Consider the following 26,563-nt stretch of genomic DNA (forward strand, 5'->3'; position numbering starts at 1 on the left):
ACCCTATATATGCCACCTTAAGTTTGAATATTTTAACACTACCTATTTTCTGAAAAAGCATACCTTTTTATAAAAAGTAACTAACTGATGTTTTCATAAAAGTAATAATACAAAAAATTCCATACTTATGTGGAGAACTTTAGACTCCCTGTATATTAAAAAATTAGTGAAATACGAGTACTTCCTAATCTAACCCGACATTTGTGTGAAAAATGTCTATTTGGAAATAAAACAGGTTTTAAAATACGCGCCAAGTAAAGCACTTCTATCTCCGCCATATTGGAAAAGGTTGAATGACCTTGTGTGGAGGTGGTAGTGGGTCAGCATGATGGCCCGGCCGCGGCCGTGTTGTCGCTTTAATAAAGTGCGGATTTTTATTCTGGGCTTTTTTGTTTTTATTTATTTTCTTAAGAACGACTTCAAATTTTTCGAAAGTGAGATAGCAGAAAATTCTAGAATTAATTGCTTTATTCAGTTATGCTAATTCCAAAATATAGTGAAAGAGCCCATTCCTTTGCTATTTCGTCCAAAAACCGACAATACGGGGAAGGAGCGTTTCGAGGAAGTAAACAGACGAAGGAGTGTTTTGACGAAGTCTATGGTACGGTTATTTGTTAAAACTTCTATAAAAAAAACCTCTTATATTTAACTTAGGTACGTAATAACTTTATTTTAGTATTTATAAGGTTTTTAAATAACTACAAATGTTATAGATATCTATAATGATATAGACACCGCGTGGATTGTGGCGTGGATAGAGAGAAGCTTGATTTCTAATGAGTGGGTAATATAACACTGTCTTTAGCTAGCTGTTCCATTTCTGCAATTGATTCATCCCAATTCTCCATACCCATTCTCGGAATTAGAACTTTTAACAAACCAAGAACAGTCTGAACATTTTTCTAAAACAAATAATTAATTAATATAATATCTATACAGGGTGCTACAAATTTGGGGTACGAGCATTGGTATCTCGGAAGCCGTAATAGACAGGAAGATGTTTAAATTGGGCAAAGTTGCTCCTTGGGATATTTACCAAGATACCATCAAAAAAGTTTTAAAAATTTAAAGGATTGCTGAGTTTTTTGGAAAAAAATGATTTTTTTGAAAATCAATTTTATTTTTTCCTGTCGTTACTTTTTAGAAAATCAAAAAACTAATTGAACATTCTCAGAGCCACTTTATTAGGGCTATCATTATAGTGAATGTCAGATACGAAGACCAACTTAATTTTTTTCAATACGGACCTGCATTTTTATTTCAGGTTTTGAAAGAACTCGATATCTTGAGTACAATAATATACCACACTTGATACTTTTTTTGTTTTGATACTTGTTTTTTCCGTTGAGAATTTTTGTTGAGAAAAGACCGAAATAGCGATAGACTTAACGCTTTTTTTAAATCAAACGTTTTAAACGTTTGACAGATACTTACTTGAAAAACTTTTAGCACAGATTTGTGAGATACTTTCTCACCAGTAGCTCTCCAACAATCCCAATCCGTTGCCATAGCAATTACCGCATACATGATTCCCAGTTCTTTTGCAAGCACCGCTTCTGGAACAGTCGTCATACCTACCAAATGGGCTCCGAGAGTCCTAAAAAATTATTAATTATAGTTCTCATGTAATATAATTTTTGTCATACGCTCCCAAAAACAGCTATTTTACGGACTCATTTCAGTCCGTAAAATGTTTCTTTTTCGGCCTAGGCCGTAAAGGTCGTCATGGCAACCTTTATGGACTAAAATGTCTAAATTCGTTATTTGGTTGTTTTATTTTGTCATTCGAAATTTGTCACAAAATCACATAAAATTATACATATATTTATAATTAAATTATTAAATACTAACAATATCAAAAGCTAAGTTATTTGTTTAAAGTAAGTACCTAGGTACCTATTTAAAAGAGGCTTTTAAATTAAAATATTCTTAAATTACAGTCACAAACATTCAAACCATCGTCAATTTGGTCGAAATATTCCATGCTGAGAGCAGTGTTAAGTGTTAAAGAAGATATTTATATTGACAAATTTCCAAAACTTTTGCTTTTTTGAAGAGGAATTCGGTTGGTTACGAGCCTAAAAAGTCTAAGGTTTTGTCCATAAAAGAGATCGGTGATTTTTTGGCCACGGCTAGTGATGAAACTTATTTACTTACTAAGGTAAGTTTGCGATAATGATTTTTAAAATATATAGATGGTTTCTTATTCCATTGTATTTGATTTTTAAATTATTAAATACTAACAATATCAAAAGCTAAGTTATTTGGAAAAATAAAAATGAAATGAACAATTTTGTGCATTTTGAAAACTTGCATCTGCAATCGAAACGACTCCTCCATTGGCAGGTAAATTTACTTTCTGATGAGGTGGAGTAAATGCGAACGATGATGTACTTGGTAATACATCCGTGGAAGTGGTCGCGATTTTCTTTTCCCCCATTAGCAGTTTGCAAACTTTCTTCTTTTTCTCAATAGATTCTTCTATGTAACCTTCGGCCACTGTGGACGACCTAAATAATTATTGTTGTTTAGAACAAGATCGGAAAATATTAAAATTTTTACCTCCAACCTCCTAGGCGTTTCAGCGATGTAAAATCCACATCTGCATCTGCAGCAAGAGTAGCAGAACTACGTCGGAAACAATGACCTGTATATTCGTTTGGGTTCGACAACTTTAAAAATGCTGCTACAATCGATGGCATCTTCCCAAATGAATGAATGCCGACTCGTTGCACGGTGCATTTTCCTTTACGATAAGAGATGAAGACATAATCATGTGGTACATTTTTTGGCCTAAGACAAGCATATTTTCTATACAACTCAACTGGATTGACAACGTTCCCTTCGTTCACCACCGGAAACACTCTTTTGATATTAGTTTTTGTATCCGCAAGGGTAACTAAAAGGCAGCTGTTGTCTTTTTCTATGATGTCTTGCACTCGTAGAGAGTACAATTCTTCTCTTCTACATGCTCCACAAAGGCCAATGACAAGAGCTACCTAAAAATCAAATACAATGGAATAAGAAACCATCTATATATTTTAAAAATCATTATCGCAAACTTACCTTAGTAAGTAAATAAGTTTCATCACTAGCCGTGGCCAAAAATCACCGATCTCTTTTATGGACAAAACCTTAGACTTTTTAGGCTCGTAACCAACCGAATTCCTCTTCAAAAAAGCAATAAGTTTTGGAAATTTGTCAATATAAATATCTTCTTTAACACTTAACACTGCTCTCAGCATGGAATATTTCGACCAAATTGACGATGGTTTGAATGTTTGTGACTGTAATTTAAGAATATTTTAATTTAAAAGCCTCTTTTAAATAGGTACCTAGGTACTTACTTTTTCGTGGAAATAATTTAGCAATACATCTTCATTTACAACGAATACGCCATTTTTGTCTTTCCATTCATTAAAACATCATATTCTTTCTGGTAAATGGCACGAGACTTCACAGGAAGTAAATCCAACACGATTTCTTTGGCCTTATTAGCAATATGTTCGGGATTTTGGAACATTTTAAAATTGTTGATGAATTTGTGTGATTTTGTGACAAATTTCGAATGACATGTCAAAATGCGATGAAATAAACAAACTCGTTACTAAGATATGAATTTATAAGCCAACTTTTTCAAACATTATAATTTCAAATATGGAAAATTTGCAAATATGCGTTCTAAAAAACTGTAAAAAGCGTATGACAAAAAATAGTGTATGTAACACGTACCTAAATTATGTTTTTTAGGACTCATCTACTATTTCGGACTCGGCTAACGCCTCGTCCGCAAACAGTAATGATTCGTCCTAAAAAACATCATTTTAGGTACTAGTTACATAAATAGCTATTGTATCATATTTTTGTTTTATATTATCAAGTATCCTCGTTTTGGTATAAATTTATATACAGGGTATCCCATGTCTCACAATGTACCGTTTGTGTCCAGGAAGAGTTCATAGTTTCATAGTTGTCGATTTTCGAAAGAAATCAGTACATGCATATTATTTCGTATATTTTTCATATTATTGATTTTATGGAAAGCATTGTTCATTAAAATGTTGTATCCCATGTTATAGGACTTGTTTCTCTCTACAATTTTCTGTCTCACAATGTACCGTTTGTGTCCAGGAAGAGTTCATAGTTTCATAGTTGTGGATTATCGAAAGAAATCAGTACCAAATCAGTACATGCATATTATTTCGTTTTTATTTTATGGATTTTATGGAAAGCACTGTTCATTAAAATGTTGTATCCTATATTATAGGGCTTGTTTCTCTCTACAATTTTCTGCCTCACAATGTACCATTTGTGTCCAGGAAGAATTCATAGTTTCATAGTAGTCGATTTTCGAAAGAAATAGTACATGCATGTTATTTCGTATATTTTTCATTTTATTGATTTTATGGAAAGCACTGTTCATTAAAATGTTGTATCCTATGTTATAGGGCTTGTTTCTCTCTACAATTTTCTGTCTCACAATGTACCGTTTGTGTCCAGGAAGAGTTCATAGTTTCATAGTTGTCGATTTTCGAAAGAAATCAGTACATGCATATTATTTCGTATATTTTTCATTTTATTGGTTTTATGGAAAGCACTGTTCATTAAAATGTTGTATCCTATGTTATAGGGCTTGTTTCTCTCTACAATTTTCTGTCTCACAATGTACCGTTTGTGTCCAGGAAAAGTTCATAGTTTCATAGTAGTCGATTTTCGAAAGAAACCAGTACATGCATGTTATTTCGTATATTTTTCAGTTTATTGATTTTATGGAAAGCACTGTTCATTAAAATGTTGTATCCTATGTTATAGGGCTTGTTTCTCTCTACAATTTTCTGTCTCACAATGTACCGTTTGTGTCCAGGAAGAGTTCATAGTTTCATAGTTGTCGATTTTCGAAAGAAATCAGTACATGCATATTATTTCGTATATTTTTCATTTTATTGGTTTTATGGAAAGCACTGTTCATTAAAATGTTGTATCCTATGTTATAGGGTTTGTTTCTCTCTACAATTTTCTGTCTCACAATGTACCGTTTGTGTCTAGGAAGAGTTCATAGTTTCATAGTTGTCGATTTTCGAAAGAAATCAGTACATGCATATTATTTCGAATATTTTTCATTTTATTGGTTTTATGGAAAGCACTGTTCATTAAAATGTTGTATCCTATGTTATAGGGTTTGTTTCTCTCTACAATTTTCTGTCTCACAATGTACCGTTTGTGTCCAGGAAGAGTTCATAGTTTCATAGTTGTCGATTTTCGAAAGAAATCAGTACATGCATATTATTTCGAATATTTTTCATTTTATTGGTTTTATGGAAAGCGCTGTTCATTAAAATATTGTATCCTATGTTATAGGGTTTGCTTCTCTCTACAATTTTCTGTCTCACAATGTACCGTTTGTGTCCAGGAAGAGTTCATAGTTTCATAATTGTCGATTTTCGAAGGAAATCAGTACATGCATATTATTTCGTATATTTTTCATTTTATTGATTTTATGGAAAGCATCTATGTGGACATAGACCTACTACGTATTTTTGGAATCAAAATAATTTCATTGGATACAAATGATACAATTTATCCCTATACAAAAGTGCTTCGTTTGTTCGTTAGAGGGCATCAAACTTTCAAATATTTTAAGGACCATTATCCTGATTTGAATGAGATTTTGAGTGTCTATGTTTTGTTAAGTACTACTTTAACATTTGACTTTCAGAAAAATCAAAACAAAGTACGGGAAGGGTGAAAACTACCCCCACTCCTACATAAATTTTAGTATGAATATTTTCTCGAATAACTCCACCGACCACCCAATTTTTTCGTAGAATGGTCCTTATAATATTTACTACATTTTTTGTCTAACGCTCACACATCAAGCTATGGAGGGAAATAAAATCTATTATGCTCTAATAATATAGTTGACAAACATATGAAATTTTATGTTAGTATCACAAATTACATTTAACAATAAGTTTCTTTAAAAGCTACAAAAAATAATAGATTTTAAATTAATTAACGTTCGGGAGGGACTTTAGGGTTTATTTTGTATTGATGCCCTCTAACGGACAAACGAACCACTTTTGTATAAAGGTAGATTATATGCAATCAACTTATTTTGATTTAACAAATACGCACTTGTTCTATGTCCACGGAAAATTGTATAAATTATTTATACAATTATATTGTTGCGGACCGGTGTGGACTCGACCTAACCTGACAATATGGCCCGCCCTCGGATGACCTTAACATCGCATAGACACCGTAATGATTCATTCGAAGATTCGAGAAGTATCGAGTTCTACTGGAATGGAGTAGTACATACGAGAACAATCGAAACCTTCTCTATGCACCTAACGATCTATGGACTATTCTAGAGTTCTTTACCTGTCGGTATAAAAGGCGGCGGCTGTGGCCTAGAAAGAGCAGTTATAAATAGCCGAGAATTAAAAAATGAACATTTTTTGTATTTAAAGTATTTCAAAATTTTTAATGGTTTGGCAGATACACGCTGTATTATTTCACATGGCTCTCTCAATGGTAAAATACGAGAGAAAAATCATTGAGTGGCTTTGATAGAAATTTACTATGGAAAATGCTATATGAAATATAAAACCACGAATATCTGCGAAACCGTTAAAAATTTTGAAATACTCTAAATACAAAAAATGTTCATTTTTTAATTCTCTATCTATTGAAAAAATAATATACAGGGTGTTCCATTTAAAATAACGAAGAAACATTATTTTATATTTTAGAAAGTTTGGCGTCAAATTTTAAACATCCTGTATGATATTTCGGTTACCATATTTATAGCAAAGTAAGTACAGACCATCTAAAGTAAATATCTAATATAGTATTGATTTTAGAACAGTTCTTGTATTTTTAATAACTTTTTTAAGAAAGGTTGAAAAATATATATTTTTTATGTATTTATTAATATCTCTGAAACTATCGAGATATACTTACTCATATGTTAGGATCATGTAAAGTGATCTGAAAAGAGGCCAAAAATGCAATAATATACGGGGTGTTCCATTTAAAAAAAATTATCCCAATCCACTCACACTTTTTTGAGCCACCCTATAGAAGTTAAAATATATTCCAGGAATACGTCCTAGAGCATATCTCAGATATGCACTTAAACAAAATTCTTAGTGTTTTTATTCTAGGAGCTACAGATGCCCGACGCACTATTGCCGGACCCTGTATATTAGTATAGATTTATATTAATTGTATAACTCCCCGTATATTTTGTAGGGCTGCTTTGGAAAAATTAATTCTCCAAAAATGTTTTCTCAAAAACTATGCGACGTGGAGTTTTTTACAAGAGATAAAAAATGTAATAAATACTAGAGGGACCATTTTACGAAAAAACTCGATCGTCGGTTGAGTAGGAAAATATTTATACTAAAATTTATGTAGGGGTGGGGGTAGTTTTCACCCTTCCCGTACTTTTTTCTTGATTTTTGTGAAAGTCAAATATTCAAGCACTTAGCAAAACATAGACACCCAAAATCTCATTCAAGTCGGAATAACGGTCCTTAAAATATCTGAAAAAATGTGTTTATTTTTTTAAAGTTTGATGCCCTCTAGCGGACAAAGAACTTTTGTACAGAGGTAAATGGAGTTCAAAGAACTTATTTTGATTCCAAAAATACATAGTAGTTTTATGTCATAGTTTTGTGTCATAGTAGTAGTTCATTTTTTACGATAATAAGATGTCCCATTTAAAACATCTACTTACTGGTACATAAGACTTTCCATTTTACTAGAATATCTGGGTCCTTCAATCGCCACGATGCATCCAGTGTTTCGAATTTTGATTCCTGCTGCACAAGCGGCTTCTAAAATGATTTGTCGCACCAAAGGATGAAAGGCTGGTTCCATGGGTAAATGACAGACACCTGGTGGATGACCCGGTTCGCCATCGTAGAAAGTCTGCTTCCTATTTGTGGTTCGATCTAAAAAATAGCAAAAATACATGACACCATTAACTTCAGTAAGGTTTGTTTTGAAAGTTGAAGTCTACGAACTTGAGACAAACTCTGGGCCCGAATTCTGAAACTTCGACATAAAAACGTTACGCTTTCAAAGCGGAAAGCAAAAGTATTCGATTAGCAGAATGCCAAGCAGTCGATTTTGGTATTCTCGTTGCCGTGCGAATCGTTTTCTGGATACGCGTTGAACACATATTGACAGCATCGCAATTTCTCAGGTATCTAATAGTCAAATGTGGATAAAAACGAAAATGTTGAAGACACTTCTCAGCATTTTCGATGTTTTGAACAATATTTATAGCCAAACCAAACCAAGTCGTAAATTATCAATTACTTATTGAGGAATTTATAGAAGAAGAAGTATAGTTTTCACTAAAGAGCAAGAGAACTCACAAAGTCACAATTTTTTCTATTTTTACTGACAGTTCGACAAGCAAATCGATCCTTTAATGTAGCCGTTTTCGATTCGTTTAGCACATAAAACTCACAAAATCACAATTTTTCTATTTTTACTGACAGTTCGACAAACAAATCGATCCTTCAAGGTAGCCGTTTTCGATTCGCTTAGCGCAATCGCAGTAAAGACGCTAAGCGCGTCAGATGAGAATACCCAAATCGGTAGTTAAATGCGCGCTAAGTGAAAATTAACGTCATATACGCTGAGCGTCTAAGAGCGCTTAGCGTTTTACTAAGTTACAGAATTCGGGCTCTGGGCCCGTATTCTGTAACTTCGACCTAAAAACGTTACGCTTTCAAAGCGGTGAGCGCAAGTATTCGATCAGCGAAACGCAAAGCAGTCGATTTTGGTATTCTCGTTGCCATGCGAATCGTGTTCTGGATAAGCGTTGAGCACATATTGGCAAAATCACAATTTCTAATGTAGGTAATAGTCAAAAGTTGATAACTGACGGATGTAATAATGAAAAATCGTACTTGCTACTAAATCATTAATGTTTGATTTTGCGAGAGTGTCATTTGCCATTATTAATTGTATTGATTTTTCCACTGTTATAACAGTGCGTAAACATTTGAGATGTTTATACGCTGCTGTGAATGAAGACTACGTTTCTCACGCTAGGAAAAAACGGTGTATTCCAGGTTGCACACAAGCAGAGAGAGATGACCGATTCTGCATCCTCCTCCCGGTGATGGAGGGTAGAGGAGGGAGTGACGTAGGTGGAGGACAGAGTGACTTCAGCACAGACGTTAGGGTGGAGGAGGGAGTGACGTCATCTGTCAAACCTGTCTTACATCACCTGTCACCTATTAGGATTTAAACCAGTACCTTTAGCAAATAATGATACTTCTAGGTAAATTACGATTACCTGCTTGTAACGTGGCTATAAAATTTAAGAAAAACAATGAAAGGCCGAAATCAGAGTAGTACTCATTTTTCCTTAATACTTACCAATGAAGCCATCTGCAACACTCAAGGTTCCTGGGGGAAAGTCTTCTTGCAAGGAACCACAGGCATTCGTTGCAATTATATGGGTGCAACCTTCTTCTTTCAAAGCCCATATGTTTGCTCTATAGTTAACATTACCTTAAATATAAAGTAAATATCAATTGAAAAGTACAAGAATCTATCAAAATAATTCCGTACATCATCTTCAAAATAAATAATAATCTACAAAAAATATTCAACACCTAAAGTAACTGGCAATTCAGAATAATTCTGAATTAAGTAGCTGAGGATTTGAACCTTTATAACGAATTTTAGACAATATTGCCAAATATTAGAAGCAGAAGTGCATCCAGAACAGAAACATAAACTTAAAAACCATAAATAAATTAAATAACAAATAAAAATTGATATACCAGGCATCTTATCGTGTTTTCTGCCATGCCTAGCCAACAAAACGCAAGGCACTCCTTCAATGTCCCCCACTATCATAACATCAGATGGTTCCCCATAAATCGTAGTTACTTTTTTTTCTTGTCGATTTTTTAAAATGTTGGGATCGTCTAATCCAGATCCACCTATAATTCCAATTTTAATGGGCCTCATTTGTAGTTATTTTTTTATGTAATATTCACAGAAAATTTGTAGCGTGACATTCAAAAAAATTTTGGTGACAGTAAAATAATACGCAGATATGTCTACTTTGTTTTTTCTTAGATCAATTATACTTACGTGGATACGTGAATAACTATGGAAATATATAAGATCTAAGGTAGCACATGGGTAGCACCGGTAGCACCCCATTTTATTATTAAAAAATATTCATATTATATCACGAGACCTATAAATTTAATCGATTAAACTATTCAAATATATTTTGAAACTATTTTCTGCAAAAAAATATTTGGGTAGTTTAATCAATTAAATTTATAGGTTGAGTGATATACGGCTAGATCATTTCCTGAATGACTGAAATGAAGCTAATGACTTAGGATGAGGCAAATAACGATAAGAATTTTATTAACTATAAAATTTAACATTTTCGGACAACCATTACTAAACCCTGAATTAATTTTCACTAGCGGTATATAAAATTTAAAGACGTTTCAAAATGACGTCTCGTAAGTAATATTAAATTTGTGCTTCTCCTACCTTGGTTACGCATCCCAACAATGCATCGAGGACCGTTTCGCACAGAGAGAACACTAATAACTAAAGTGAGAGAGACCGATCAACGTTAATTTTTAAAGACTGTGTTAGTGGCGCGGCCTTTGGCGTCTAACCCGAACTATGAGCGCATTATCGATATAGTAGGTTGCATTCATACCTATATACTGGCGCCAAAAATTTAAAATTTGTATATTTGAACCGAATCTTAATCTTTCAAGTTTATAATAAGAAACCTTCGTAGTTTTTTTAGATTATTTTGTTGACAACAAAAGTTTATTATTAGACTTTAAAGCATTAAAACTTATAAATAAAATACTGTGTAGAAACATAACAATTTATTTAACTCCATACTCCTTGCCATACTTCAACTCAAGGCTGCAATCTTCAGTATCTTTTTTATCTAACTTGGTTGGGAGTGAACAGGGAAGCACGGTTGGGAGCTCGCACAGAGTATCAGTAGGTATCCCGTAGGTATTCAATGTTTCTGATAGTCTTTATTCTATAACAAGAACCCCTCCCTTGAAGAAAATAATTTGTATTACTGGAAATAATATCAGGAAGTTGTCTCTGACCAGGTATAATACCTAGTCGTTCCATAGGTATCAGAAAAGAATGTGATGTTTTAAATTAAAAAAATTAAATTAGCAATGTACGATTATTATGTGCACTCACTATTACTATTAGGTATGTTAAAATAATTACCGAGATAAAACTTACCTTTAAATGAAACGTTTTGTCTGGGTCTCAACCACAAAACAAAAATTACAAAAATGCCGAATAATCGTGGAATCTGAAATAATCAATAATGACAATAATCTTCTCTTCTGACAAGCTAAAAGAACAGGCTCATTCAGTTAAAAACAATTTATTACTCCGATTTGCTCCGATTATCAACAGATTTTAGTTATCTCCTTCTAAACCTAAGAAATAGAAAAAGCTACTGACAATCTAATTAATCCTGTCAAATGTTTAACTTGCAAAGTTGAAAACTTCCTTTTTTGACCGCCTAAACGCTATGCGCGTCTGGGATGCGCGGTGACAAAATAAACTTGTCTACGAAATGCCCTATTCCACAAGCCCTCTCACTTTAGTTACTAGTTTCTCTCTGGTTTCGCGTGTCAACATATCAAATTCTGACGTATTTGACAAAAAGAAAACCCAAAAGGAACCCGAAAAAATAATCGCGATTAAACTGATCTTGGGATTTAATCACTTATCTAAACAAAATTTATTCGAAAAATTAGATTAGCTGATTGGTCCATTTCACGATGAGGGAAATAATCAATATAAAACTCGTATGAATGCCACTGATTAAAATAAATAAAATATACGTCAAAGGCATTTTGATGCATAGAAAACGTGTATCAAATTTCATAAGTTAGATATTTTTAAAAAATAAAAATTTTACCCACCCTGTATCTCAAACGTTAAGATGGGTTAGGATCAGGTACAGTTCATACTATGGAGTGTAGAGATAAGGAGAAACAACTCCGTGCATTCAAAAAATGGTCAAAAAAAGGAAAGATGGCGTCGCTGTAGCAAAAACCTAAAATTTAAGACATGCGCCGAACATTTTTAGAATTATTCTTCCCATTTTGTCACCATGCACTTTTTCAATAAAAGTCCCATAAGAGTTGTTTCTCCTTACCTCTACACTCCATAGTTCATTTCATACCAAATAAACTTTTAGTCACGTGATTAAGCTTGACCGGCACAGCGTTGCCCACTTTTATACAGGGTGAGTCTTAAATAAGTGCAGATATGTTTGGGGGTCATATATTTCGACCCCAGAAACAATGTCTATGAGGTTATAAATATATAAGTTGATTCTAGATATAAATACACACACCGGAAAAATCTAGGGATATCATTTTATTAAAGTTAAAAATAAATGTTTTGAATAAACAACCACATATTTGTAGGCCGATTCTTTCTACTTCGATTGAAACGAAGTAGTCACACTAGTTATTTCTAAATTTGGGATATTTGCAGAAGTGTTTGTGCATTTTTTGTCAAATGTATAAAAAGCACCTAGGAATTGTTCGAATTTAACCTGTACTGGCTATGTTTTTATGATAACTGGCCAGAATTCATTCAAATAACTCTTAGTATTAAACGACATTATGGAGCGTAGACATCTTAACAGAGACGAAATGCTAAGGGCCATGGGTATGCTCGAAGCTGGAATGCGCCAAATCGAGGTAGCTAGAGCATTAAATACAACGCAAAGTGCGCATATAACATATCGCGATTAAGTGCACGCTACCGTGAAAGTGGTGATGTTGCTGAAAGGCACACAGGGCGACATCGCATTACTACCCCTCAGCAAGATCATTTTCTACAATTAAATGCTCGACGCCGACCTACTCTTACAGCACCAGAGCTTAGTATAATTCTCCAGGAAACACATAATGTAACCGTTAGTCCTGACACTGTTCGCAATAGATTAAGGGAGGTCAACTTAAGAAGCAGACGCCCCTGGAGAGCTCAACCCTCAAAGAGAGGAAATCGGGAGGTACGATATTTGTGGGCTCAGGATCATGTTCAGTGGTCGAATGAACAATGGGCCAATGTTCTCTTCACGGATGAGTCACGCTTTGGAATTCATCCGGATTCGAGAAGGCTTAGGGTATGGAGAGAACCGGGAAATCTTATTCGGTTGGATCATGTTCAGGAAGTGCACCCTTATCAAGGTGGAACAGTTATGGTCTGGGGAGGAATCCAGTTAGGCCGAAAAACCGATCTCGTTTTTCTTGAAAGGTTTCTAACAGGAATCACATATCGTGATTTAATTCTTGAGCCTGTCGTGTTACCATATGCCAATGATTTTGGGAGAAACTTCATTCTCATGCATGACAATGCACGGTCTCATACAGCCAGAGTGGTAAGTGAGTTTATCAATGCTCATCAATTAAACATCTTACCCTGGCCGGCACAATCTCCTGACCTCAACCCCATCGAGCACGTATGGGACGCGGTCCAAAGAAGAATTTTGAGAATGGGTACGCCTCGTGAAAATCGTAGGGATCTGGTTCGGGCCGTGAATGCAGCGTGGCAGGCTGTACCTCAAGTAGAGATCGACAACCTGATCAGGAGCATGGAGAGACGATGTAGGGCTGTAATGAACAGTAGAGGAGGCCATACCCTTTATTAAGTAAAAATGGTTTTACCTTTTTTTTTAATTCACAGTTTAGAATTAAAAAAAATGTGTGTATTTTTTTGAGTTTAATAAAAATCAAGGTAAATTTGAAAAATTCGGTAAATTTCGCATTTTTATTTCCAATACGTCCTGTAAACTATTTGTTTATTTTAATTTTATTATATCAGAAATGCAAATAATAAAATTACTGACGATGGCTGAATAAAACTGTAATATCCCTAGACTTTTCCGGTGTGTGTATATAAACTGTTATTATTTACATCAATAAAACTCACATTCCTAACAACGCTTGACAATGGCAGGAAATAAATAAATAAATGTGGCAACTTGACATTTTTTACAGCAGGGCTACCACCTGAATCCCCAGCGCGAAATTTAAATTCCAGTTAGTCAGCACGGCGCCGAATATGTCCATGGTTGGGAACAATGAATTTAAAAATCGCGTCCTCGATTACGTAACTAAAACTTTAATTGATATGAAATAAACCTAACCAGTACATTCATATGGAATTTTCTATTTGTATAATTTTCAAAAAAAAATATTTTTCAACAAACAATAATACGAAAAAACAAATATACCTATCCTAAATGGTCAAACATTGTAATGTCAGTTGCTAATTAAAATGATATAATTTTTGTCCAAGTAATTAAGTAATCTGATAGTTAATTACTAAATGTAAGTCGACTGAATTTCTTAAGCTGCGATTTCCTATAGATCAAAGGTTTATAAATACAACAGATCTAGAAAATAGATTTGTTGAAAACGCAAGGTCTTTATTGTGAATGAGGTACATATTTTTCTAAATATGTTAAAAATCGTTTAAGGAGATCAACAAGGTGAGTCGGACAATTATTTTGCCCCTTGTTTTAAAAGTATTAAATAATATAATAACCAATCAGGTACAAGAATTGAAGAATACCGGGTGCTTCTCAAAAGCAGGGCCGGCGGAAGGAAAATATTGAGACCGGGCGAGTACCCTATCTGGCGCCCCCCCACCCCTCCTTAACAGTTATTATAACTCTCTTTTTCCTTCAGTCCTATACTTTAACTACAAACTAAGCATATTTATGCTACTTTAACAATAAATTTTCACTTAAAGATACTTCAAAATTCTTCTCTTCGTTCAATCTTAGTCTGCGATTGTTGTTTTTCTATCCCGGTCTCGAAAATGACTCACTCCTATAATTTTTTTATTCTTTTAGATAAAAAAACGAGTTTTGTTATGTTAGTATATGACCATATATTAGGTTTGATTGACGTATTCAATGGTTTTTAGTCACTTCCTGTTTGACAGGAAATGACTAAAACTTTTGATTTTTAAGTACACCCTCGGTATATTTCCAACTTTATTCCAAAAGAAAATGACATTCTGATTAGAATGGCATATCATATGTCAACTTCTGACATTTTCGCTTAAAAATCGTATTTTAAATTTTAATCTATAGTGCCAGGGCTGTGTTAAAAATAAACAAATTATAGGGGGAGAAACTTCTGAGAGACACCCGGTATATAGAGCTATAAGAAATAGAATTCCAACTTCGGCAGTCTCGTTCTGGTATAAGTGATCTTTGAAAACATAACAGTATTTAATTGCAAGCAGTTGCATTATTTTTTTATTATATTTTATTATTAAGAATTTAAGAAAATGTTCCTTTCTTTTTCACAATCAATTACATATTTAGGGCGGAATCAGTATTATGATCAAACAGTTTTGTCGGCTGCAAAATGAGGATCAGCCAATGTTTGAGATGCATTTCTTTGTGAGAAATTTTTCGTTGTGTGCTTCCTCTAATGAGAAAATTCTACGATTTTGCTACCATTTTCACTGCATTACTACAGTTTATTTAGAAATTTATAAAAACAAGAATTATAGAAATAAGGATTATTTACAAAAAGTTGTTAGCTTTTGAGAGTTATAAAAATGCCACGAACAAATCCGATTTATATATTTTTATTTAATTTAGTTTAATATTCTTCCACGAAAATGAATTCACAAATCCCAGAGTTTCGGATAGAGCACTCCACATATCAAAACATATAGAATAGAAGAAATCAAAACTATCCCAAAGCTTTCATGCTAAGGATTTTTTTGAGCATAATTTCAGTAAACTATAATAGGATACATCTAGGATATAGTATAGTGTTTATAATGTTTAGTCAGATATTCTTCTCTATGTGGTGTGGTAATAGCTAATATGTTAATGTGGAAACTGACAGTACCGATTAATTATTGAACTGGATATTCGTTACTATTTGTTTTGATTACTGTTTTTAAATATTTTAATTCCAATCGATGCGCCCCTGGTTCCCGGCGCCCCGGGCTGCCGCCCGGGTCGCCCGGTCCTTCCGCCTGCCCTGCTCAAAAGTGGCTCACCCCTATAACTTTTTTATTTCTTCGGATAAAAAAACGAGATTTGGAATATTAGTATATGATATAAATTAGGATTGATTGACGTATTCCATTGTTTTTGGTCACTTCCTGTTTCACCGGAAATAACTAAAATAACTAAAACTTTTGATTTTTAAATGGCACCCTCGGTATTTTTTTGCTTTATTCGATAGAAAATTACATTCTGAATAGAATAACATATATGTCAACTTTTGACATTCTCGCTTAATAAAAAATCATGTTTTAAAATTCAATCTAGAGTGCTATATGTTAAAAACACTAATTCTTAATCAAGGACTCTTGGAAAAATAGATTTGATCGTCTAATGTTTTTAATGTTTTGTCCTGGCCAGTTAGAAAATGCTCCAATTTTATATTTATTAATTTCTCAATTTTTTCAAATGGAACGAGGGTGGCTCATTAGCACATTTGGAAAAGGAATTTCTTTACGAATAATTTGATACCAGACACTTGGTATTCCAGTTAAAGCTTCGTTACGTACCGCAAGTTATAATTTGAAATAAACCATATGCGTCATTTTATTCAGAGTGTTATTTTCTATCGAATAAAGTAAAAAAATGCCTAGGGTAGCATTTAAAAATCAAAAGTTGTAGTCATTTCCGGTGAAACAGAGAGTGACCGAAAACAATTGAATACGTCAGTCAATCCTAATTTATGTCATACTAGCGTGTACCAGCGACTTTGTTCGCGTCGAATTAATCATTTGTAATGGTGATGATAAAGCAAAGCAAGAATTTCCATTAACATACAAACTGGATAAAATTTTCTCACATTTATGTCAGCATCAGAAAAAACAATATGGCGATATTATTATATAACTTGGTAATATTTGAGGGGTAGTTTCATCTCGTTGGAATTTGACTTTCGAAAAATCCGTTTGCCAAAAATAAGCTTTTTACGTCAAGCAGTTTAAGCGGAATCGTGGTTAAGAAACTACCCAAGTTTTTGGAACACCCTGTATGATTTTTTTAAAAATTTTAAAATATGTAAAAAAACCAAATAAATTATGCTTGTCCAAGACTTTTTTCACCAACCCCTCCTTATCGAACCTCGACTACACCCCACAGTCAATCCGTTTGCCAAAAATCAGCTTTAAACGTCAAGCAGTTTAATCAGAATCGCGATTACTCATTGGTCATATTTTATGAAACACCCTGTATACATTTATAAAAAATCTTAAAATATGTAAAACAACAAAATAAAATATACGTGTTTAAGAGTTTTTTCGAAAAACTCACCGGTTTTTAAATAAAAAATATTTTAATATTTGAGGGATAGTTTGACCCCCTTAGAATTCGAAGTTCGAAAAATCTCTTCTTATCGAACCTCTACACCCTAAAGTCAATCTGTTTTCCAAAAATCAGCTCTTTACGTCAAGCGCTTTAAGCAGGATCGTGATTAATCAATAACCAGATTTTTCGAAACACCCTGTATACATTTTTAAAAAATCTTAAAATATGTAAAAAAAGTGTTGTTGTATTTTTTTATAGATTCACGTAAAATATATAGGGTGTTCCATTTAAATTAAACAAGTTATTGCCGTTTAAAGCTAGTAATTATTTAATATAAATTTTTGGACACTCTGTATAAGGTAGTAAAATTTTTATTATTGCAACACAATATCTTATCAATAAATAATCTTCAGTAAATATTTAGTATTAAAAACTTTGATACTCTGGGAGAAATAAAGCCTTAAAATTTTTACTGCAATTTCATAAAATTGAAAATATTTCAAAAACGGTAATGTTTAAGTGTGATAAACCTTTTTACTTATTTGGGACACTCTGTATCTTGTAAAAATATGTTTAAATTGTAGCTCTAATAGACCTTCAACGAACCCAAAACTTACAATTTTTAAAAATCTAATCGTTTAGCTACAATACTCCGTGTCGTATGTGGTGAACAACCCCGTATAGTGTCTTGAAAAAATTGCTACATCATTTCAAGAAATGGAGTCGTTTGTTCCAAAATGATATCATATTGAATTATACGTTTGGCAATTGGTAATTAGTAAATGAAGTCTAGGGCTTGACCTCGCCAAAATTATCATCGATTCCCTGCCGTCTTTGGCGCCGTTTTTTTATCTCGACCCTATGATATTTTTAGCTCAATAATTATTTGCATCTAAAATACAGATATTTTGATTATTATCTATTAGCGTTTTATTATTTAGATTTAAAATATTTTATATTTTAATATGAAATGACCATAACAAAAATCAAATGTTCTTCAAACTTGATAGAAACTCGACTTGAACTAGTATTAATTCCACATTTGATGATACCACTTTGTAAAATTCGTCCATCCATCAAGGCTATTAGCAGCGTCACTACTATCTCAATGACCCGAATAAAAGAATTTATACAAACGAATAAAATTATTGTAGTCACCTCGTGGATTTTAAATTATATTTTTTTCTTAAAATTTAATTTATTATTAATAACATTAACAAAGCTCGAAAAAATAATTATGTATCTATCATTTTAATAAAGTATACTTAAAAAACTCCTACTACTTGTTTACCTATATACAGGGTGGTACCGCTCATACGACGCGGAGGGTCCAAAGAGAACGACAGTTTGTATTGAAATGAAATTTTGGGTGCTTTTAGGTTAATTTAGAGCATTTTTTTTAAAATATAGAGAGGTGAGTTTCATTAGAGAACTATACGACTAAAATGTAAAGTTTCTGACATATTTAACATGTTCTAAAAACGAAGAACAAATTTTAAATTTCAATGAAAGTTACCTAAATTGGAATTTACCCGGTATAGCCTATACCGGGTGTTGCATCGTCGAGCGGGACATAGGAAATCCCATGTAAATTTTAATGGGGTCAATTATTGGCTTCCCTAATTATTTTAGAGAATAATTCTATTTAGGTTTATTGAAGAGCACTAAAACCCACATTCAAAAGAATAACTTTAGATATTTTTGATTAGCCCGTTTACGAGTTATCGCCGATTTCTTTTTAAATATTTCTCCTTTCTTATGGCCCGGTATTTACTTATGAGCACCAGTCAAGGTAAAAGATAAATGTCAAATGAAGTTATCATTTCAAAAATTTATCTATTTAGTGCTTTATTATTATTATTAAAAACTCATACCTACATCGAAAATATTAGTCATGAATTACCAAAGAAAAAGTATTGATGAATAAATGGTATTATCAAGGAAATAGTTATCAAAAGGTGTCCGACATGTTTGCTGCTCTGTATCCGAATAGACCGATACCTGGAAAACCTACAATCGCAAGGACTATCCACAGATTTGAGACCAAAAAGTTACCCTAATAAATAACTGCAGATGTGAAGCAAGGCAGGAACAAAGAGAAGATGCAAGAAATGATACCGACTTGGAAGTTTTATTGTGCGTGGAAGAGAACGATAGAAAGATAAGCACAAGGAAACTTGAGGATGAAATAGGAATAGATCACACTACAGGGTTTCGAATTTTGAAACGACATAAATACTATTCCTTCAAATATGAAAAGCACCAAGAGCTACGAGATGGGGACGAAATACGGCGGCAGGCGTTTTGTTTTGATATGATGGAAAGAGCAAACACGGATAGGGAATTTTTAAAAAGCATATGTTTCACTGACGAATGCACGTTTACCTTGGGCAGTGATATTCGGACACAATATTATCGGGCCATTATTTCTTACGCAAAATTTAAATGCAGAATATTATTTGGAACTACTCAAAAATCATATTTTACCTGCTTTACATGATGCCGCTAGAGAAAATCAGGAAGTTTGGTACCAAATGGATGGCTGCCCGGCACATAGTACCCTGGCTGTTCGGGAATATTTAGACAATAGTTTTAACGGAAACGTTATTGGCCTAAATCATACAGTAAATTGGCCAGCAAGGTCTCCTGATATTTCGCCAAATGATTTTTTTCTCTGGGGCCATTTAAAAAACAGGATACACAAGGATAAAAAATACCCAAATCTACTCGTAGACGAGTTAAAAAATGCTATTTCTGCCGAATGCAATAGAATTTCAGTTTACCAACTAACGAATGTAAGAAGACAATTTTATAGTCGCCTGGGTTATTGTCTAGCAGTCGATGGAGGAATATTTGAACATCTTCTTAAATCCTAAAGTTGTAACAATTTAATAGTACCTAAATTAATAAGTTATTGAATATTGTAATAATACTATAATTAACCTTGTAATTGATCACTTTATTTTACTTTAATTCATATTAATTTGTATTTATAAATACATCTTTAAGATTTCCGATGTAGGAATGAGTTTTCAATAGTAATAAAGCACTAAATAGGTAAATTTCTGAAATGACAACTTCATTTGACAGTTATCTTTTACCTTGACTGGTGCTCATAAGCATAAACTCATAAGTAAATACAGGGCCATAAGAAAGGAGAAACATTTAAAAAGAAATCGGCGATTACTCGTAAACGAGCTAATCAAAAATATCTAAAGTTATTCATTTGAATGTGGGTTTTAGTACTTTTCAATAAACCTAAATAGAATTATTCTCTAAAATAATTAGGGAAGTCAATAATTGACCCCATTAAAATTTACATGGGATTTCCTATGTCCCGTCCGACGATGCAACACCCGGTATATGTAGGTAAAATAACTATTGTACTCTTTGATTGTACTTTAAATCAAATTACAACATGACCCAAAAAATTATACAAGGTAAGACAAAAAATTAATATTGAATATTGGCCACTTTTAAAAGCAAGATACTCTATTATTTTAAATGGAACGCCCAGTCAATATATTATTCCGATATCCAATGGGGAACTCATGTCTCTTCAAAATACTATTAAGACAATGCTTATTTTAACTAAACATCAGGCTATACAGAATAAATTACAATTTAGGTAGCTGTTATTGAAATTCAAAATGAATTCTTCATTTTCACAAAATGTTAAGTATGCCAAAAACCTTACATTTTAGGCATATCTATGCTTCGTTAATGAAATTCACCTTTATTTTTTTCCTAAAATCCGAGAATCAATTAATATATGGCGTGTTCCACTATAGAAAACCCAACATTGAAGCATAACTTTTTTGGGACACCCTGTAGTTACTCTATACATATATTTTTATAAAATGCTTTCAATTAACCATTTTCATATACTCCGATATTTTTATTTCGATATAAACCATCGTTCTCCTTGGAGCATCGGCGTCGTATGAGAGGCACCACCCTGTATCACAAATTATTATTTATATTTAAATAACATCATTATTTGAAGGCTGGGAAAATGTGGACATTTAGGACTTCATTTATCCCATTTGAAGTATGGAGTAGGTAGTTTTAAGTTAATACTTCAAATTTCAAGAACCAAAAAGCATTTTAGTTTTTCAAGGGTTTGTTTACTAAATGGTGAATGCACAAATACTTGATCAAAAGATTAAAATGGTTTTATTAAAATTCTTATGTGAAAATATCCGAAAACCAGACGAAGCAAAATTATACCATTATAATAGAATTATAATATTACTTGGCAATGATTTTGACTTAATTTTTGACATATTAATTACATACACGTTTGTCAACAAAGTCATACTCATTTTTTCCAAAGTTCAATCAGTCAAGATATTGTTTCCAAAATATGACAGTATTAGTTATTTAACAACCATATTTAACAACTATAAATTAAAATGAGTATAGTAGGTAGTTAATTTAGACGAGAGTTACTTTTATATTTAATAAATAGAACGAAGTAAAATTGTTATAATATTTAGCTTAGTTTTCGTGCATTTAAAATAACAGCCCTAAAAATAATTCAAATTTTCTTGACAAAATGGTGAACGCACAAAATATTTGTTTTATTAAATCTGATATTCCGCAACTAAGATTACAGATAATATGATGGATATAATATTCAGAATTCAAGTATTTATATTTTTATAATTACTCTATCTAGGTATCTTAAAAATCTAACATTTTCTGTAACAAAACGTAGCAATTTAATGAGTCCCTAACAGATGTGCATAAAAAGTTTAATAACATTATGTATTTCATAGTCCGTTATATGGGTTGCCTAATTATTCCTTGATATATCGTTTTGCTTTTTTCCCTCCTCAGAATATAATAGGCTGTCGAAACAACTGTTTCCGTTATATATATTCGCTAAGTATAACAATCATCATAACTATTTGTTAATATCATTCTTTAATACACCTGTTCTGATTTATTACAAAACCCGTTTGAAATAAAGAGTCGTTATAGATGTTACGAAACTGAAAATTATTCAACAGTTCATCACAGACAAACGCCCGTACTTTGTTCGCGCGACCGAAAAAGACACGTGCCGTGCCGTATGGCGTAGCTCAATCTAATCACCGAATGTAAACAATGACGGTTTGACAAGAAACTGTTACGATATAAAATTACGATTTTAAACCGTTCCAAGTAAAAAACTAAAAGGTAACAGCGATTAATTTTGCAAGAGTGGAGTCGGTTCGTGGTCTACAAATTCGTGTGTTTGACCATAGCAAGTGTCTGGCGAAGTTCTCATCGAAAATCGACCTAAATTTTGCTCATATTGGACGTGTAGGTAACGAAACGCGATCATTTTTACGGCTAAAAACCCGTAGGAGTTGAAAAGGAGTATTTATTATTTATTTATTAATGTATTCTCGGTTGCGATCGGCTTGTAATGAAGAAAGAAAAATGCACTCGGGCACTTGTGCGCTGGCGAAAATAATTTGCCAAGTATTCAAACTGAATGACGGTGTTGTGAATTAAGTGATCGAAGAAAGGATGGGAAAATCACCTCTAACATGAGGGTAAGTGCATATATATTCACCCCAAACACTCTTATATTACATAAATTTCTACTTACCTACTCAGATTCATTTTATTTTTAAACTCTGTCTACCTATCTCGTACTCGATAATTTTAGCGGTATTATCGGCTTGTTGCTTTGCGTCGATCCCTTAACGCAAGTGACCTTAATTTCTTAAGATTTCACGATTTATTCGAAATGGTTATTATGTGAATTTTGGCGTGATTTCTATAGTTACTCATACCGCAACTTTCTAAGTGGATAATTACAATGAATATTTGTATTAATGCATTTAATCGTTCATGGTTAAATGAATATCAACTATGTGAAAATGGTTAATTGTAGCTAGGAATGATTTAAGTTAATTAAGTAGAGAATAACAAAGGGTGTCGCTGGTTCCAGTCTGTCATGTTTGACTTAATTTAATCAGAATTTAATTAATGTTAAATACTCAGATGGCTTAGCAAAACTAAAGTAATGTACGTATGAACTAGTAGACAGAATACCCCAGTCAAAATAGGCATTCCATTTAATAATAATTCGCATAGAGCTGAAAATTGTGCGCGTTCAGGGACGGTCAGCGGCTGAGTGGCTGAGTAAAGCGGTTCCCTAAACGGTCTCGTTTTACACCCAAAAACAGTCAGCCGCTGAGCAAAAGTCTCAGCTGTCAGTCAGCCGCTGTGTTCCCTGAACGCGCACATTGGTACAGGTCTTAAATACACTATTATAAACGATATCTCAAAAATCCCCACCCCTCCCACCTCTGCTAAAAAAATTATTCAAGGTCAAAAGTCAAAAATATGTTTTTTTGCTTTTTTCTCCTAAACGGTAAACGCTATCGCAAAAGTACCATAAACAAATGTTGTAGACCATTAAATTTTCTACAATACCGGTTCTTATACTTTTTTCTTACGAACCACCATTCCTGAGATATGGCGATTTATAAAGTTGAAAAACTCGTATTTTTCATAATATGCACACATTTCCGCACCACCTGTGAGGTAGTGTACTTGGCGAGTTTTTTTAACGTGGTTTTCCCTGTAGGCCTAGTCCACGATCTATTGTGGTTAAGTTTTATTACACATTATACTATTAATTTTAAAAAAACGGTGCTCTTGGTAATGATTATAGTCGAACGGATTATTATTGATTTTGAGAGAATTTTAATCTGAGAGGTAATCTTCAAATGATACTTCAACAGTAATGTCTTCTTTGCTTTCTTCGTTCTCATCTTCTTGCGGAATATCTGGAAATCCATCTATGACAGATGCATCAGTTGTCTCCTCATTAAAATCCTCATCTGTATTTAAGTCAATATTGGAGCAAGACTGACCTTGACAATCATATAGCTTTAAAACGCAAGAGTTAGAAGAAAACCAAACCTGAGACGGGTCATGATATTAGCGAGGATATTAGGAAATCAGCAGAGATAACTTGGGCCCGTATAGCCAACCATAGACGACATTATTACCCGACTACAAAGAGAGTACCTATCTAAATATGTGAGGTTGGTTACACCATAATTGGAAATTGTTGAATAATCTGAAAATTATTAAGATGATCAGCACATAGAACATGATGATGATGGTGATCAGCACATATGTATCAGCACAATAGAGGAGACTTCAAAAGCATGGATTGCAGGCCATGTTTGGACAAATCAGTATCCAATTCAGTGGACAGAGTGAACCACCGTATTGGAATAAATTGTTCCAATGGCGTGGAATGGCGTGGAAAAAAATTCCAAAATGGATCAATTCAATGAGTCGTTACCAAAATATCGAACATATGTATTACTTAATTCGAGATATTCGTCTATCTTCATTTAACAAATAAATATATACAGGGTAGCGCACCTCATTCGCCTCGGTTGATTATACGAAAACACATATAGAAAGAAAATATTTTATGGGTATATATGGGGAGATAATATGCACAATTTTGGTGTTTCAGAACTAAGATCCATACCAAAGTTATATGTTTTCTTATGGAACACCCGGTATTTTATTTCATTTTTGGATTCTTGGGCCCAAAAAAAAGGCATTTATTATTAGGGTTAAATATGTTTAAAATCTTTGGTTTTTGAGATATTTAAATTTGCCAGCTACAATAGAATAGATTATTAACACCCTGTACATTACTTTTCAGAATTAATTCTTGTGCTGAGTTTAAAGGTAGAGAAATAAACTTTACTGAAAAATGGTAGTGCTTTCTTAAATTTATACAGGGGTATCAAAAATTGGTGATCTATTTTTAGGATTTATTTTATATAGAAACTTCGTTATTTCAAATGCAACACCATGTATTTTTTAAAACAAGTCGAAGCAGATTCGAATGCTCTTTAAAACTATATTAGGGTTTCCTATACCTATCTAGCTCAGATTTTGAATAAAAAGCGATTTTTAAATAAAATTGCAATCAAGATGGCTGGTGTCACCATGGCAATTTTCTAGTGACAGTTAGTAACTATTTTCAATGTCCACATTAGTTTATGGACATTATTATTTATAATTTATAACAGTTTACTTTGTTTTGCCTACAATAGTTTAATAAGTAAGTATTCATTATTTCAAAAAGAAAAATACCACAGTATCTGCTGCCGGAACGAATGGATATGTTACTAGTGATTATAATTTCTGAGGAAAATTGCTTCTTGGGCTGAAGGCTTATGCTCAAAGATATCCAAATAGGAATCTTCCTGATAAGCGTTCCTTCGAAAAACTACTTATTCTATTTTGCAGAGCTGGTAGTGTGGTTTATAAAAAACCTATTAGGCAGCCTGTCACTGGAAGTGAAGAAAATAAATTTGCCGTAATTGGCTCTTTTATAGAAAATCCATATATCTACAAGGCATCGTAAAATAAATCAAAGAACTTCTTCTTCGTTTTTCTTGATAGAATAATAAATACATATTTAATAAATATTATTTATTAAACTATTGTAGGTAAATTAAATATAATTAAACTGGTATAAATATAAGTAATTTCGATTTTGAAAATAGCTACTAACTGTCACTAGAAACTTGTCATGACGACACTAGCCCTTTTAGTTGCAATTTTATTGAAAAAATACCCTTTATTCAAAATCTGAGCTAGATAGGTATAGGAAACCCTAATATAGTTTGAAAGAACACTTGAATCTGTTTCGGTTTGTTTAAAAAGATACAGAGTGTTGTATTGAAAATAACGAAGTTTTCATGTAAAATAAATCCTTAAAATAGATCAGCAATTATTGACACTCCTGTATAAATTTAAAGAAGCAATACCATTTTTCACTAAAGTTTATTTCCCTGCCTTTAAACTCAGCACAAGAATTAATTCTGAAAAGTAATGTACAGGGGATAATACTCTATTCTATTGTAGCATGGCAAATTTAAATGTCTCTAAATATCTCAAAAACCAAAGATTTTAAACATATACAACCCTTACAAAAAATGCCCTTTTTTGGGCCCAAGAATCCAAAAATGAAATAAAATACCGGGTGTTCCATAAGAAAAAATATTACTTTAGTATGGATCTTAGTTCTGAAACACCCTGTATATTTCAAAATAATTTTAAATTGTACACATTGTCTCCCCACATATACCCATAAAATATTTTGTTTCTACATCTTTCCATTTTCGTATAATCAACCGAAGCGAATGAGGT

General features: G+C 32.9%; 2 protein-coding genes across 2 annotated transcripts in view; one reads left to right on the plus strand and one right to left on the minus strand.

Moving 5' to 3' along the window:
- Nucleotides 1-644: 644 nt before the first annotated feature.
- Nucleotides 645-10,116, minus strand: LOC115881522 (S-methyl-5'-thioadenosine phosphorylase-like). Its single transcript, XM_030899042.1, has 5 exons — nucleotides 9,816-10,116; nucleotides 9,406-9,540; nucleotides 7,745-7,961; nucleotides 1,435-1,597; nucleotides 645-902 (listed from the first exon to the last, which is right to left on the minus strand). Exons 1-5 carry the CDS (start codon nucleotides 10,003-10,005, stop codon nucleotides 774-776), a joined length of 834 nt encoding a protein of 277 aa, XP_030754902.1. The 5' UTR covers nucleotides 10,006-10,116; the 3' UTR covers nucleotides 645-773.
- Nucleotides 10,117-22,487: 12,371 nt separating this feature from the next.
- LOC115881523 (cytospin-A-like) overlaps nucleotides 22,488-26,563 on the plus strand; it is a 128,377-nt gene continuing 124,301 nt past the window's right edge. The window contains exon 1 of the mRNA XM_030899044.1: nucleotides 22,488-22,917. Coding sequence (XP_030754904.1) covers nucleotides 22,912-22,917 — 6 coding nt within the window. The 5' untranslated portion in view covers nucleotides 22,488-22,911. The remainder of the gene's footprint in view (nucleotides 22,918-26,563) is intronic.

Source organism: Sitophilus oryzae, unplaced genomic scaffold (genome assembly GCF_002938485.1).
Source record: "Sitophilus oryzae breed Bouriz unplaced genomic scaffold, Soryzae_2.0 scaffold_172_pilon_pilon, whole genome shotgun sequence".
In the NCBI taxonomy this organism is placed as follows: Eukaryota; Metazoa; Arthropoda; class Insecta; order Coleoptera; family Curculionidae; genus Sitophilus; species Sitophilus oryzae.